At 32.7% G+C, this 15,159-nt stretch overlaps 4 protein-coding genes and 1 pseudogene across 4 annotated transcripts in view; 3 read left to right on the top strand and 2 right to left on the bottom strand.

Annotated features, from left to right (window-relative positions):
- The window catches only part of LOC125053558 (probable 4-methylmuconolactone transporter), a 42,184-nt gene extending 33,947 nt beyond the window's left edge, over positions 1 to 8,237 (top strand). The window contains exons 4-11 of the mRNA XM_047654955.1: positions 154 to 297; positions 3,289 to 3,571; positions 3,757 to 3,862; positions 4,434 to 4,556; positions 5,548 to 5,686; positions 6,314 to 6,453; positions 6,784 to 6,981; positions 7,151 to 8,237. Coding sequence (XP_047510911.1) covers positions 154 to 297; positions 3,289 to 3,571; positions 3,757 to 3,862; positions 4,434 to 4,556; positions 5,548 to 5,686; positions 6,314 to 6,453; positions 6,784 to 6,981; positions 7,151 to 7,290 — 1,273 coding nt within the window. The 3' untranslated portion in view covers positions 7,291 to 8,237. The remainder of the gene's footprint in view (positions 1 to 153; positions 298 to 3,288; positions 3,572 to 3,756; positions 3,863 to 4,433; positions 4,557 to 5,547; positions 5,687 to 6,313; positions 6,454 to 6,783; positions 6,982 to 7,150) is intronic.
- LOC125054248 lies at positions 4,847 to 4,959 on the bottom strand (annotated as a pseudogene).
- A 116-nt stretch (positions 8,238 to 8,353) lies between the features above and the next one.
- On the bottom strand, positions 8,354 to 10,296 carry LOC125053560. The gene is made up of 4 exons (XM_047654957.1): positions 10,072 to 10,296; positions 9,768 to 9,918; positions 8,765 to 8,913; positions 8,354 to 8,506 (listed from the first exon to the last, which is right to left on the bottom strand). The coding sequence occupies exons 1-4, from the start codon at positions 10,175 to 10,177 to the stop codon at positions 8,370 to 8,372; spliced, it is 543 nt and encodes a 180-aa protein (XP_047510913.1). The 5' UTR covers positions 10,178 to 10,296; the 3' UTR covers positions 8,354 to 8,369.
- Positions 10,297 to 10,412: 116 nt separating this feature from the next.
- Positions 10,413 to 11,516, top strand: LOC125053559 (mitochondrial import inner membrane translocase subunit Tim22). The gene is made up of 3 exons (XM_047654956.1): positions 10,413 to 10,775; positions 10,968 to 11,231; positions 11,387 to 11,516. The coding sequence occupies exons 1-3, from the start codon at positions 10,547 to 10,549 to the stop codon at positions 11,467 to 11,469; spliced, it is 576 nt and encodes a 191-aa protein (XP_047510912.1). The 5' UTR covers positions 10,413 to 10,546; the 3' UTR covers positions 11,470 to 11,516.
- Positions 11,517 to 11,640: 124 nt separating this feature from the next.
- On the top strand, positions 11,641 to 14,790 carry LOC125053561. Its single transcript, XM_047654958.1, has 4 exons — positions 11,641 to 12,439; positions 13,011 to 13,103; positions 13,332 to 13,438; positions 13,810 to 14,790. Exons 1-4 carry the CDS (start codon positions 12,242 to 12,244, stop codon positions 13,883 to 13,885), a joined length of 474 nt encoding a protein of 157 aa, XP_047510914.1. The 5' UTR covers positions 11,641 to 12,241; the 3' UTR covers positions 13,886 to 14,790.
- The last annotated feature ends 369 nt before the right edge of the window (positions 14,791 to 15,159 follow it).

The following is a 15,159-nucleotide window of genomic DNA, read 5'->3' on the forward strand; positions in this document are numbered from 1 at the left end:
GCCCAGTGAGATCTATCGAGTTTTCCAACAGTCAACGTCCACCTTTGCCACCACTAAAACATATGTGCTTTGGTATAATCACATGCAGCACTCTAGAAATACTTCGTATATGTTGTCAATACCAAAAATTTTAAACGAATATGTGTTTTTCAGATGCGAATCTCTTTCCCTAAACGGCACTTACTACTGCGAGTGGGGCTACAATGGTCTTGGGATAGACTACCAGGTCCTGGCTGGCCCTGCCTTCATGGCTGTCTTCACGGTTGTGGGTGTCATACTGGGCGTGGTCGCTGACAAGTAAGTTCGAAATTTAAATATTACCAATACACGAGCGGAAATGCTTTGTGTTTTTAGCTATTGTATACAAATGATAGCCATGCTAATGCCAATAGCAAGTGTTTATATGGGTTATGACTTGAATAGCAGCCTGAAGGCATATTTGGAAATGAACGGAAGCACGAACACAATAGCTTATTACTATACAAATTGAAAAATGTATGGGAGCTGTCAGAAACTTATGTAAAAATATCTAGGTATACAAATACTTGACAAATCTCAAGGTGGAATGATTTCATGATCCAGCGGGAGCTAAAGTTCCATTTTTGTATTATCGTACCATAATTGCTCGTTCAGACACGGCGGGAACCGCGCGATTTGAGAATCGCATGGAAATCGCGCGGGTCTTATTTGTATGAGTTATTAAGTAATCGTTCAGACATACCCGCGCGGTTAATCAAACCGCGCGGTTTCCGCAACCCAACCGCCAGAAAATAGAATCGCGATACTCCCGCGCGGTTCTATTACTATGAAGATCTTACTCAGCGTTCATTAGCATTGCGGGCACCGCGCTATTAACACGTCATAACAAGAGCACCGTGAGTTATTTATTGATGAAGTGGAGAGTTTTTCTTCTGGTAACACGCTTGCCCTCATATGTGTTTCAGAGCTTGAAATATCTTACCTGATTAGTTCAATGAGTTCATCAAAAGATTTTATTGACATTCTCAAATAGTCAAAAAAATTTCTCTCAAACATTCTTAAATTGGGATATAGTGTTACTATCCTCTTAAGATCCTCTCTGAATCTGCCTTTTCTTTATTTTCTGTATCAACCACAGACACGTTAGTTACTCTTCGACTTCCATCTTGAAACTGATCGCTAACTAACCGCCACTGTTTGAACAGTCGCCATTTTTGCGGTTCAAACCGCACGATCTGACAATCACGCGGTTCCCGCTGTGTCTGAACGAGCACTAAATGCCCCGTTTCCCGTTAGCGTCATCTCTATCTCTATATATATATATTATATATATATATAATATATAAAATGTTCGTTCTCATACTCCTCCGAAACGACGGAATTATGAATTTTTTTATGCATATTCAGTAAGTCTGAGAATCGGCTACTATCTTTCAACCCCCTAAGTGTTAAGGGGTGTCCACCACAATTTTATTTTTTAGAAAAAAAAATGTATTCTATTTTTTTATGATACAGCATACAAAATACATACAACCCCTAATTTTCACCACTCTACGATCAACACGTATTTTTTTATTATAGTAGATTATTTTTATGGAACTAAAAAAATGTTTCTTAGAAATAATATACATGGCAAAAGAAACGTTTTCCAGGTCAGCTAGTAGCCTAATTAATATATATATAACCATATTATATATTATATATAATATAATAAGGTTATTTTAAATAGGATATCTTTTTAATTACTCTCATGACCCATTAGTTTCGTCTAAATAACTATATCTTATGTGGTTTTCAATTTGTGCTCACCTTATTATTTTATATCAGAGATTGCCGCCAGTGCTCCTTTTTATCGAATTATTTTAATTATACTATATTCCTGTGAACTTGCAATGAAGTGTTAATTAATAACATGTAATACATTACGCGTGGTCATCACTTAAAAACGAAGTATGAAGATGTGTTCACAGCTCATAAAAGCCTTCAAACACTCCACAAAGTATTTTCTTTTGTCATGAACTTTTAATTCAAAGTCGTGCAAAAGTAAATTAAAATTTTATCTGTAAATTATTTGGTACAGTAATAAATTAAATGATTGATCTCTCTTTTAAATCTGACCCTGTCTTAATTGCCTTCAATTTAATAGCGAGCTTTCAATCAACTCCTGCCCCTGAAGGGTATTGCAGATAAATACATAATAAAATTAATGAAACATTTCTACAGATTGTAAATTAATAAATATATGGTTTATGTTAATTGCTGCTAAAATAAATCAGTGGCGCTACAATCCTTTTAGGTCCGGGCCTCAGATTTATGTATCTGTTTCATGATCATTTGTCAATCTAATAGGCAAGTAGGTGATCAGCCTCCTGTGCCTGACACACGCCGTCGTTTCTAAGGCAAGCCGGTTTCCTTCACCGTGCGAGCGAACGTTAAATGCGTATATACGAATAAAGTCCATTGGTGCACAGCCGGGGATCGAACGCAATGAGAGTCGCACGCTGAAGCCACTAGGCCAACACTAGTAAAAAGATTGGTACATGACGAATCGTACATTCAATAAAATGTGTGCGTGTACTAGGTGTACACACGTAAGAAGTGAAACTTCTTTATGACCTTATTTTTCGAAAAATGATCTACTATATGCAACTTTACAGAAATTGGTTAAATAAAGGTAAATTAGATAAAGTTTAACAAAAGGCTTTTATTATCATAGACATGAATACAAATACAATTATTTCATTTTAACTTATTACTGTACTACTATGTAGTAGTAAGATTATTACAGAATTTCATTAATTGTAATAGAATTATTAGTATTACTATCATTGTTATCGTTATTATATATTTTTGTTACTAATGGCTTCGAACCTCTTCGGATCAACCGTGGTAGGTACAAGAAAAAGATGGCGCGTAACCGAAAAATGTGACAAATGTGTGTAAATTTTTTTCCAACGCCGATAAAGAAGTTTCACTTCAAAAGATGGCGCGTAACGGAAAAATGTGACGCTTGACGAAAAATTGTTACACTAAATTTTTTTCCAACCCCGATAAAGAAGTTTCACTTCAAAAACCAATACTGTATACACGTCGAAACGTCCATAACGGATTAAAATAATCACTTCATTACATACACACAATTTATATATTTTCATATATAGATTTCAAAAAAGTAAAAATTACCAATTATGGAAATGCAGTTTTAAGAAATTATACAAATTAATTAATTAACACTGTCGCTATATTCGTTAAATAACGGCGACTCAAAAATGATATCACAATGTTTCAATCTCAAATTTTATCACTCAGGTACAACCGAGCAAGAATTTTATCAGTGTGTACTATGGTATTCGTGGTCGCTATTCTGATGATGGGCAGTGTAAAGGAATACTGGCATCTAGTGATACTTCGAATGATAATGGCGGCTGGTGAATCAGGCTGCAACCCGCTCGCGACTGGTATATTGACGGATCTCTTCCCCGAACACCAGAGGGCTCTGGTACTGTCCATCTTCAATTGGGGAATCTATGGAGGATATGGAATCGCATTTCCGGTTGGCAGATACGTTCCAATTTTGAACGCTTGGGGACTGGTAAGTGTACTTTCGCTGTAAATCTTTAGAAAAATAAATTCAAAAATAGTCTATTGTTTTTGGGTTGTCGTTATAATCTGTGACAACAATATTTAACTGCAAAAAAAAAACAATATTTAACTGCGTTTTAAAAGTAGAAAGAAGTACGGGTTATAAATATTGAATGGTTTTAATAAAATTTGCAGAGCTGGCGACTATGCTACTACAGTGCCGGTATTGTGGGTCTGGTAATTGCTGCTCTTACATTTCTCACTCTTCGCGAACCGGAAAGGACTACTATTGGAGAAGAAGGTAATAAATATACCACTTCTCACTTACAACACAAAAACTTAAATAAAAAATAATGTTCTAACGTTATATTTAAAAAAAAACTAAAAAAGGAATGAATAAAACCAGTTGTGTATTGGGAGGGGAACGCGGTGAAACGACGTTCCCTTTTTTCAGAACCGGAACTCGTTCCAGTAATTTTCTAGTAGATTTTTTTTAATTTCAAATGAAAATTACCTATATTTTAAATTAGCGTTTTGTTTCTTTTCCCTTTTAAATCAAAAAAACATAATGTGTTCTATGTTCGCTATTCTTTATTGCTTTATTCGAAAAAAATAGTTTGCTGAAAATAGAAGAAAATAGCTTTTTTGCTCCCACTATGCGTTCCCTTATTGCAATACATGACTGATAAAAACGTTTATTCATCAATCAGCTTAGATGCAGATGTATTAACTAAAGTATGCCCGTCTCTTTTTACCAAAGCGTCAACACAATTTGACTGAAAGACACGAAAGAGAACTTTAGTTAAAAGAATGCCCTTAGTAAAGTAAACACTACTTTTTTAAGTAAGATCTATATAACATTTTCTTTTCAGGTACAGGAAAGCCTACAGACGGTGTTGAGTCTGGCAAGAAGATGCCCCAAGTTACCATCTGGCACGTGATTGCTCAACCTAGAATTATCCTTCTCTGTCTGGCTGCATCTATCAGGCACTGCGGTATGTAGAACTTTTACACGTCGTTGCTTGATTGTAGATTCATATTGTGAATGAAAAGAGACCAGACCTGCAAAACTAAATCTATAAATAAAAAGCTTTAGAGGTGTCAAGGGACACCCGGATGGAACGAAATTCCTTTCGATTAATTTATATGTTAATTGGTACCATAAGGTTCTTTAAGTATTGTTATTTTGTGTGTGTGTGTTTTCGTTTGTAATAAATGTTATGTCTATGTCTATGTCTAACAGTATGATAGATTTTCTCGACACCAATCTTACGACGAAAAAAAAAGCCAACATCACGAGGTGTTCCCAGACGGTCACCCATCCAAGTACTGACCTCGCCCGACGTTGCTTAACTTCGGTGATCGGACGAGAACCGGTGTATTACAATAGTTAATAGCAAAAAAGTGTCGTGACAACTTTTCGTAAGAATTTATTCCGTCTAGCCCCCTTTCACAACGCGCAATAAGGAACTTCGTTCCAATAATCGTTTCCCCAATTATGAAATGAGTCAATTACTATATGTACGTTCGTACCTTAAACATAATTCATCCTTTACTTTTTAAATGTTTAATGCCCTAATTTAATTATTATAATACAAGCTGGTGCCCGGGACTTCACCTGCGCAGGATTAGTATTTCTAGTAGCATATAGCGTGAAAAAAACTACTGAAGATATGGACTATTTAAGATAAACATTTCCAACATCTTTAAAACTTAAGACCACTCAACAACACAAATTCCCTAAAGAACTTTCTCCCAAACCGTGTAGTGGCCGACTGGAATAGGCTTCCGGAAAGTGTGATCAGTGCACCATCTGTGAACACCTTTAAAAATAGATTGGATAAGTTTCTCCAAATCCCATAATACACGCGCATCAGCTTAAAAGCTGCCAGTGTGTTAAGTAAATAATAATAATACATTACATATGCGTAAATCTAGCGGGTTCGGACATTCTTCTATAAACCCCTAATAAAATATAAATTACAGGTGGTATGACCTTCGCATACAACGCAGATCTTTACTACCGTGACTACTTCCCCGATGTGGATTTGGGTTGGTGGCTGTTCGCTGTCACCGTAGGTATTGGATCCGTAGGAGTCGTGGTTGGGGGAGTTGTCTCTGATAAGTAAGTACAGTATTTTATTAAAATGTAGGATTAAATCCTGTAGATTGTATGTTTCAAGCAGTTTTATCTTTATTAAGGAGAATGTAGTATTGGAGACATCTGACAACTATAGTTAGTGCGTTTGGTTAACAGAATATTACTTAATTTGCAAATGAAACTATGAAGCTGGCTGGACGTATCGCTTTACAGTAAACGTTGGCAATGTCATCTTTATGTGTATTATTATTAAAAGCAATTTACTTTAGACTTCTGAAACTTGTAAAAAGCTTACTCTTGGTCGGCAACGCAATTTTATGGACTTCACTATGGATATAAATGACAGTTGACATTTTTATCCTTCTTGCTGTTTACAAAAATATATATACTAATATGATAAAGTCTAAAGATTGGTATTTTTAAAACTAATAAACTCAAAAGCAAAGATTTAATCGATTTAAAAAATTATTTCATCAATGCTACAGTATTATTTGTTTTTTTAATTTTATGGCCTGGTAACGAGATCTTTAAGCCAAATTGCTACAGTATCGCTACATAACATAGACTATACATTTTTAAAATATAAAAAATAATATGAAGCCGGAACAGACTGTTCGTATAAAATAATACGATTACATTAATGTATTACAGGTTCGTATCTCGTATGGGTGTTCGTTCGCGAGTATTGGTATTGGCTGTCTCACAATTAATTGCTACGTTACCAGCCTTTGGATCTGTTATCTTTGGTCCTCTGTGGGCTATGATCACGCTGGCCTTCTCCTATTTCTTCGGTACGTATATTCAACTTATGGGACAATTATATAAATAATTGTGTAATTTCTCTTTTCGTAAATTGCCAAAACTATATGACACATTTAAATACCCGCGAAATAATGATTGAGCGGTAGGTACTTCACTGGATGGATAGTCGGAAAAAAAAATCGTTCAGATTAATTATAGACCTATGGTAAAAATACTATGAACAAAAGAGACATATGTTCAACGCACCAATTGTATCTGCTATTCATTTTTGATTCGATATTTTTATGAAATACTAACTTGACTACTTAGTAGAGAAAGAAAACGTACACAACTTTAATTCGATAATGTTTTTTTTTCAGCTGAAATGTGGTTCGGAATTGTATTCGCGATCTTAGTAGAGATCGTACCACTGTCTGTCCGCTCTACAACAGTTGGAGTATTTCTCTTTGTAATGAACAATGTTGGTGGTAACTTACCCATCTTGGTCGACCCTGTATCTAAGGCTATAGGCTACAGAGAGGCTATCATGATCTTCTACGCTGGATTCTATGGCATTAGTAAGTTTAAAGTAAAATAGAATTACAAGAGATTAACTTATTATGTTTTTTTGAATAAAACTGGTAATTTTACAATAATTTGCAATTTGAAGTCGGAAGCATCGGGAAATCAACGCGCTTTAATAAGTTCTATAAAGGTGTATATGTAAAACTCGTATTTCAATTACAGGTAGCATTTTATTCTTCCTCACAATGTTCTTTATGGATGGAGCGGTGGAGAAGCCAGAAGACAAAACGAATGGTCTAGATAATTCTGCATACATACAAGACGAAACTCGACACAAGCCCATTCAAGATGCGAGGTTATAAACGATGAGTTCAACACATCGCCATCAGATGGCGTTTGCGTCTTTATTTGTACTTGTATCTCTGGCGCTACTATCTATGGAATGAAGTTTCATTTTGGCGCCAATTCATGTCATTCGAATTCGATATTTGTTTAATCGTGCTAGTTTACCGCTGTCTTAAGAATAATAAAATTAGAAATACATTTATTTTCTAATGTAAAATTGAGCTATAAAATTATGAGACAGGGTATATGGCTTAAAAATAACGATTTACCTTCTAGAACTCGTAATGAACAATGAAGTGATATTGCACCGTTCCTTTATTTAGTTTTAAGATGTAGATTAGTAATGATTAGTATCTATTTATGTTGTTATATTTATTATATTTAGTTGTAGCTCTCAATATTTATTCTGGCGACTACAAAACACATCGAAAAACAAGAAAATATGTGAAGAAAAAACTGTAATGATTTTGACAGTTGATATTTGTATTGTAAACAAATTTATTTCCACAGCCAAGTCTTGCCTTATTGCGAAGACACATCTTGGGCGCTGTAAATATCAGACCTAACATTTGTAATAGAATTGAACAAAAATATTTAGTAAACCAACTTGATAAATTACAATAACTACATATTACATTTAATATCAGGGCTGCCAGTCACATCTACCTACTGTGTTGGTCTCCTTTCAAAATATAGAAAGGATCAAACCTTATTCACACCATATAAAAATCGATAAAACTATTGAGCATTAATCTGGAAAAAAAATGTTTTTATTTCTATCACAATTATCTCACAATCTGGTGTTAAATATTCAACCTATCAGTTAAGCAAATTTTTTTTAAATTAAAAGTGTACCTTGAACCGCCTTATAGGAATCTATTTGTTTTATAACAAATGTTATATTTGTGATATTGTAAATATTTATTTGTTAAGATTTTTGTAAATAAATTAATTTGAATATTAATTAAATTTTATTTTTCCTAAATATTCACATCTGCATAGTATAGTGCATATATATATATAGAACAAAATATTTAACTATACTTAAACTGTAATGAGGAAACAATAATGAAGACAAAATTTCAATTTAAAAAGTTTATTCGGTAGAAATTAGAGTACCTTTACCATTAGATTTATATTTAAAAACTTTTTCTTTTCTTCGGGACTTCCAACATTTAATTTCTTCTTTTGATAAAACATATTCGCCACTCACTGCAACTGATTTTATTACTTCTGAAAAATAATTTTAAAAACATGTTAAAGATGTAGATACTCTCGCAGTATGTATTGTTCAGGGAAATGCTTCTGTTCCTCTGACGGTTAATCTTGAAGAATATTTTGTTTATATGGTGAATGTTTCTATGTAATTTAATAAAGATAAGGGCAGAATAGTAAAAAAAATCAAATTACATTAAATAATACCTTTGTTGATTTTAAAATAATAATATAAAATAAAAGTAAATCAGATATAAACTTTGTTTTGTATACTACCTTCATCAATTTCCACACATTCTTTTATTTGTTTCAACTTTTTTGCCTTTACATTATGATTTTGTGTAAATTTGTCTTCAGCTTCATGACATGATAAATAGTCATCTGAATCGCTGAATAGCCTTACACCACCTTTTATTTTTCTTTTACTAAATAATACAAAATACAGGATTATTATATTTTACAGCTGTAACGTATGTAATAAATTTCACTTTTAACTACTATAATTCACAGATTTTTTAATATAAGTATTTCTGACGGTTACTCTTTGTATGTAAAAAATATAGATACAGTCAAAACCGTTTACAACGACATTGTTTAAAACAACATACTGGTTATATTGGCCAAAATCAAAGGTCCCGGCTGAATTCTATTAATAACAAAGTCATCTGCTGTTATCAGTTTTTAGAAAAAACCCATATAGAGTAGTACCTTCGATGTTGTTATAATAGATTTTGACTGTATATAGAATGAGTATGTACATATATGAATTTTGAGCCAACTGAATAATATACCAATTTATCACTTAGGTGGGTGCTGCAAGATTCTAGCAATAATTTCAAAAGTTAAATGATTATAATGTATACTGAGAGGCTAATAATTAAGTACATAATTATAAAAAAAGTACAAAACTAGATTTTATCCTGAATTCTGCCTAATTCCATTTCAGGTACTGACCATATTTTATAAGACATGTGGTGAACTGTTTGGGTCTTCCAAAAAAAAATGTTTTTTCTAATCAGGTCTTAGGCCCTTTTTAAGCAGAATAAAAGTAACTAAAAATACCTTACTTTGTTATTTTTAAATGTACTCGATCAGTATTACCTTTGCCTCCAAAGCAAAACTTATACCAACTTATCACAATTTAAAAATCTAAAACATTCTATATAGTAAGACGTAACTTAAAAGACTGAAATTATTACAACTGATGAGAAATCTACATAAAAATAATTTAATCTTGCCAAATATACAACCAGTATAGTAGTACTCTGTCAGTACTTACATTTTTTTTGGTTCTATGTCAACAAATTCAACAGTTCTGCTAATGATGGAGGAAATTTTCTTGCCAATTTGAATTTGTAATTCTTTAGGGACTTTCACATCATTATAATGCGTGGAATCTGCTAAATACCTCTCAGATTTTTTCTTAACTTCTGAAACATTCATTAAATTGTCCAGTTATTTGATTAAGGCTAGACCTAACTGGAATCTTAATTTCTACATCACACATGGACATCTTAATTTATGTTCTATTCGAATCAATTACTTGATTTTCATGTGAATAAAATTAAGAGTTAGGAATATACCTGGTGTTGTATTGTATGCAGGTTTTATATCGTTGGTGAAACTTGTATCTACAACTTCTTTAAACCGAGATAAATCTTCCTCTTCTGAAGAATCCGACATGGACATTGTGATTTTTAATTTATCCGAAACTAATCATTACAATTTAAAACAGGCGACAGCATTTTGCGATGCCGTACTAGGTCTAAACTTTAAGGTTATTACTTATTATTTATTAATAATATTAATCACTAACTATAATTTTACTTCAAGTTTTCAGTGTCAAAAACAGCTGAGAGCCACAGATACACTGTAAAAGATTCACTTCTTTTATTACGTTTTATTCTATAATATTTACTACTGTAAATTGTCATACTTCAAACAATTTTAAAATAAATAAAAGTGTGCAAACTGGTTAAAGTTTAAACTAATTTGACTAATTATAAGAGCGTACAAGTATTACAGTAAAATTTGATGTAGAATTATTGTTGGTAAATAATGGCGGAATATACTAAACCTCCTCTTGATAAAGATTTAGTGAACTTTTCGCAAAAAAATGATTACGATTCACTCGCAAAGTATCTCATTGGAAACATTTATAGATATCGTGAAAATATAATAATTCCAAGAGTGTTAGGTCCTGTTATTATTAAAACAAATGAAGAGAAAATGATTGAATCCACAATCGAAAGTTGCCCCTTTAAATCATTGACCAGTTGCATTATAGGTTAGTAAGATTATTTTGTGAATATTTTCCACATTACATTAATAAGATAAAGTACCAGCCGCAGAACTCAAATGTCAAATACATAATACTATTGAAACACAAATGATGTGTTTGATAATATTATTGCAATTCTAATAAAGGTAATCTGGAAAGGTTTCTCTTCAATGACGTTTCAGTTTAAAATGATTGCAGGATATGGTCTTGGTCTTGCTGTTGGTTTGTTCACATCCTCTCTTATGCCAAATATGACTGATCCAATGGCGCAACAAAACCAGACTGCGAGAGAAATTCTACGAGAAATGAAAACATCAATGTTAAGTTATGCTAAGAATTTTGCAATACTCGGAGCAGTTTTCTCTGGAGTAGAATGTTGTATCGAGTCAGCTAGAGGAAAGTCTGATTGGAAAAACGGAACATACGCAGGTGGTGTAACAGGAGGTCTCATTGGGTTACGGGGTAAGTTTATATAAAAGCTAATGTTATGTTTTTACAATAACAGAGATATTGTTTTAATAATAGATACTTTCCAAATATAATGAAATTAACAACTTTCTCTCTATTTCACAGTAATTTTTTATATTATCAAGTGAGTTAAATTAATAATATTTCAGGTGGATTAAGGGCCGGAGTGTTTGGTGCTGCTGGATTTGCCGCATTTTCAACTGTAATTGATTACTATATGCATCAACGTTGAAAAGTTTAATTAGGACAATATGTTATTAAATTAAATTAGTTACCAAATTAATTTTTATTCCTAAAACACTACCTTCGAGTTAGTACCTATAGTAAAGTTACACATAGTTAAAGTTCACACCAATTCCAATTTATTCAATAAACCTTCTATGTCTTGGCCACTGATTTCTGTATCTGTCCTGTGATCATTTCTAATAGGCAAGCAGGTGATCAGCCTTCTGTCCCTGACACACACTGTCGAGTTTTTGTCAAAAAGATGATTCCCTTCAGGTTTAGCACTCGCACATAGCAAAAGTCCATTGGTCCACAGCCGGGATCGAACCTACGACCATAGTGATGAGAATTGAGAGTCTCACATTGAAACCGTTTCGCCAACACTGCTTTCAGTTAAACATTTTTTTTTAATATTAATAAAATAATATTGTTAATAGAATTAACACATAATAAACAATTTATTTTTAACTGTAAATTATGTCATCCTGCATCTGTGGTTAATTGGACAATATAATTGGCAGTTGACATAAGTGTTGTTTGACTTTATCTGTGGCAGGCGCAGACGCGCTAGAGATGGGCGGCCGGTACAATATAAAAAAATAACGATCAAAAACGGAAAACGAATTCAGTGCGGCGCGGACGTATTTATTTTATTCTTTATGAATTAAATATTGATAACTACTTTATATTATGAATTAAAGGGTGTATATTTTGCTACTATATTTTACAAGTTATAAGATTAATTCTTTATTTCCGTGCTAAAACCGTAAAACAGAGAAATGAAGGATCCCTTTGTTACCGACTCCTATATTGATTCGCCTACACGGGACAGTTTAAAGCATATTGACGGGTGTTACAGTAAAAAATTATTTAAAAACAAATCCTTCATGAATTCTCGTCGTGCCTTACAATCTGGTGCTGATAAAATCTCAAGAACATTCAAGAATATGAGGAATACTTTTGGAGACTTGTCTCAGGTAAGATTTAAATATAATGTCAAAGTTACAATAGAGTAAATATTTAAAATATTTACTTTTGGAATAGACTAATATCTTTTGTTCAATTAATTATATTATTTTGTAACGAAAGCTCCATAGTACAGTAACTGTATTATAAACTGTTTATATACTACATACATTTGCAAATACTGTTAGGGATGTGAAGCAGATAGCAAAATACATATATTAATATTATATTGAACCTAAATGCTGTCAGAGTTATAGCTGATGAGTTCTGCACCAACCCTTATAATAATCTATGACAGTGTTGTTAACATCTTAGGGTGAGATCTATAGAGCGCACTTAGACTTTGCTCAGACTTAACTATAACCATTCTTTACTTTTTTAAAGGATAATAAAGTAGGTATTGCATGAAATGAAACATCAATTTCTGTCTTAGCTTGAGCTTAGCTTAATCTCACCGTTAAAATGTCTATAAATATACTAAATCATAGTTTAACCTTAGTGTTTTTCGTAAGTAAAGTCTGAGCAAAGTCCAAGTGCGCACTATAGATCTCACCCTTAGACTTATTGAAAATTAAATTTCAGCATTTCAGGCTCGGTGGAAGAAGGAGGCACAGATTGGCTGAAGCAACCTCACCATGTAGAACACCATGTACTCCTGTTACAAAGAAAAAACAGGTAATCTAAAATAATTACTGTAAAATTTTAAATGTAAAATCTGACTTTTGATTCATATGTTGAGTGAATATTGTTATGAATGGTAGATTGTAGCCACCATTCATGTGAGCTCAGCTTCCAGTCTGATTTTGCTATTGTAGGAAGTAAACATATTTTAAGGTTACAATAAGGTTAGTAAGTTTTAAGGAATATATATATTATTGAATATATGTTATTGCTTATTTTCAGATCCTAGGCCGCAGTCCCACCAAATTATACAGTCCATTTGGTATTGAAACACCAAGGAGTAGGGACTTTCGGATATCTCCGTACATGCCTAATACGCCAGAACATGAGTAAGTTTTTTGAAGTGAAAAAGTACTAATTAAATTATGTTCTGCAAATGCACTACCGCTTCATATAATAGGTATCATCTTAATAAATTGAAATCTGAAAATTTGTGGTCCAGATGCAATATCTGCATGGGTTTTTTAAGAAATTATTAAAAATTATTTGAGATGAGACCCAAGTGGACGGCGTGTGCTAGGTAAAGGAGGATGATCATGTACTTGACTATTAGATTAAAATGTCATTGTATAAGGGACACAGAAATCTGACGCCCAAACCTGAAAATGGTAGCGCCACTGATTCGTTTATATAGTCAACAGAACTGATCTTTTGTAAATTTTTGAAGGTACTTTATGTTTTAATATGATTATATTTCTAGGATTTCACCGAAACGGCGCAAGGGAATCGCTCATTGGCACCTTTTAGGAAAGAAACCGAGAGCCCTTTTTCAGTAAGATATTTCCAACGCACAATTCCCACCGCTTAATATTAACTATTTATTAGCTAACCCAAGATGTAAGAATACGTGATTGGTGCTATGTGTGACTGAGACTGATGTGAAAAATATACCCACCTCATTTAAACCACCTTTGTTACCATACTGCTGAGTCTTTTAATTCAACTTACTAACAGCAAAATACAATAGACAAGCGAATACAATAATATGCTCGAAGCGTGTATCCTTAACATACAGTTATGATTGCTTTCGTTACTTCACGTCATGATAAATATAATGGCATGTATTTTTAGCAATGAAAAATCATATTAAAATTAAATATGAGAAATTATCAATTTTTAAAAGGCCGGCGACGCACTTGCGAGCCCTCTGCAATGTGAGTGTCTTTCACTTAACATTAGGTGAGCCTCCTGCCTGTTTGCCTGTTACATAAAAATAAAAATTTATATATAATAATTGTTTTATGTTGTGTATTTTATTTAAAACACGCCAGCGGCTGGTCCGATCAGTTAGGACAGTAAAAATCTAAGTAATATTTTTTGCAGATATGTAATAATTTATAAATTAATTTATTTTGTAAATATTTGGGTATATTTTTTACTAGCGTGCTTACATTGTCATATCGTAATATGTATGCCTTGGTGCAGTGATATTTACATAGCATATACTTATGTACAAACAAACATAGCTGCTCAATATTGTAACGGCTAGTTAATATTTATTTGATCGTGTTTAGACTCTTTACAATTTGTATGGAGAAACTTTAATTACCTAAATGTTTTTGAAGTTATACTTCTTTAGGCGCGTTATGAAAAATTGATGAGTGTGAAATTATACGATGCGCACGCACCGTTACACAAAATTAACAGAATGAAGTTGCCCACGGAAGATGCTACGGCATTGGACATAATTTAAAAACAACATTCGAATAATAATAGAATTTATGTTACACTTAATGTAAGAGAATAATAATAAATATTTATTTAATTTTTCAAATGTAAACTGAACTTTATTGACTAAATGACTCCTTTTCCAGTCTTTGATTATTTAATTGTAATTAATTATCTGCTTGCAATCAAAAACTATTTTTAATAATGCCAAAGAAGTATAACTTCTTACGCGCGTACATAAGTACACGTACCTTTTTTTTTAAATTACATTTTTATTTTAAGCATTTTGAATTTAACCGACTTTAGGAGGATAACATTTCGTGTATGTTTTTTAGTGAGGCTTTTTTTTAATCATAGGTTATCCTAATTCGTATTTTAAGTC

The sequence above is a fragment of the Pieris napi genome, chromosome 11 (genome assembly GCF_905475465.1).
Source record: "Pieris napi chromosome 11, ilPieNapi1.2, whole genome shotgun sequence".
NCBI lineage: Eukaryota > Metazoa > Arthropoda > Insecta > Lepidoptera > Pieridae > Pieris > Pieris napi.

Coding starts and splice junctions, on each gene's coding strand:
- LOC125053559 (XM_047654956.1), top strand. CDS start 10,547: ATGGCGGAATATACTAAACCTCCTCTTGATAAAGATTTAGTGAACTTT. Junction 10,776..10,967: donor ATTGACCAGTTGCATTATAG/GTTAGTAAGATT, acceptor AAATGATTGCAG/GATATGGTCTTGGTCTTGCT. Junction 11,232..11,386: donor AGGTCTCATTGGGTTACGGG/GTAAGTTTATAT, acceptor ATAATATTTCAG/GTGGATTAAGGGCCGGAGTG.
- LOC125053561 (XM_047654958.1), top strand. CDS start 12,242: ATGAAGGATCCCTTTGTTACCGACTCCTATATTGATTCGCCTACACGG. Junction 12,440..13,010: donor CTTTTGGAGACTTGTCTCAG/GTAAGATTTAAA, acceptor ATTAAATTTCAG/CATTTCAGGCTCGGTGGAAG. Junction 13,439..13,809: donor CCTAATACGCCAGAACATGA/GTAAGTTTTTTG, acceptor TTATATTTCTAG/GATTTCACCGAAACGGCGCA.
- LOC125053560 (XM_047654957.1), bottom strand. CDS start 10,177: ATGTCCATGTCGGATTCTTCAGAAGAGGAAGATTTATCTCGGTTTAAA. Junction 8,914..9,767: donor GACATAGAACCAAAAAAAAT/GTAAGTACTGAC, acceptor TGTATTATTTAG/TAAAAGAAAAATAAAAGGTG. Junction 8,507..8,764: donor ATGTGTGGAAATTGATGAAG/GTAGTATACAAA, acceptor ATTATTTTTCAG/AAGTAATAAAATCAGTTGCA.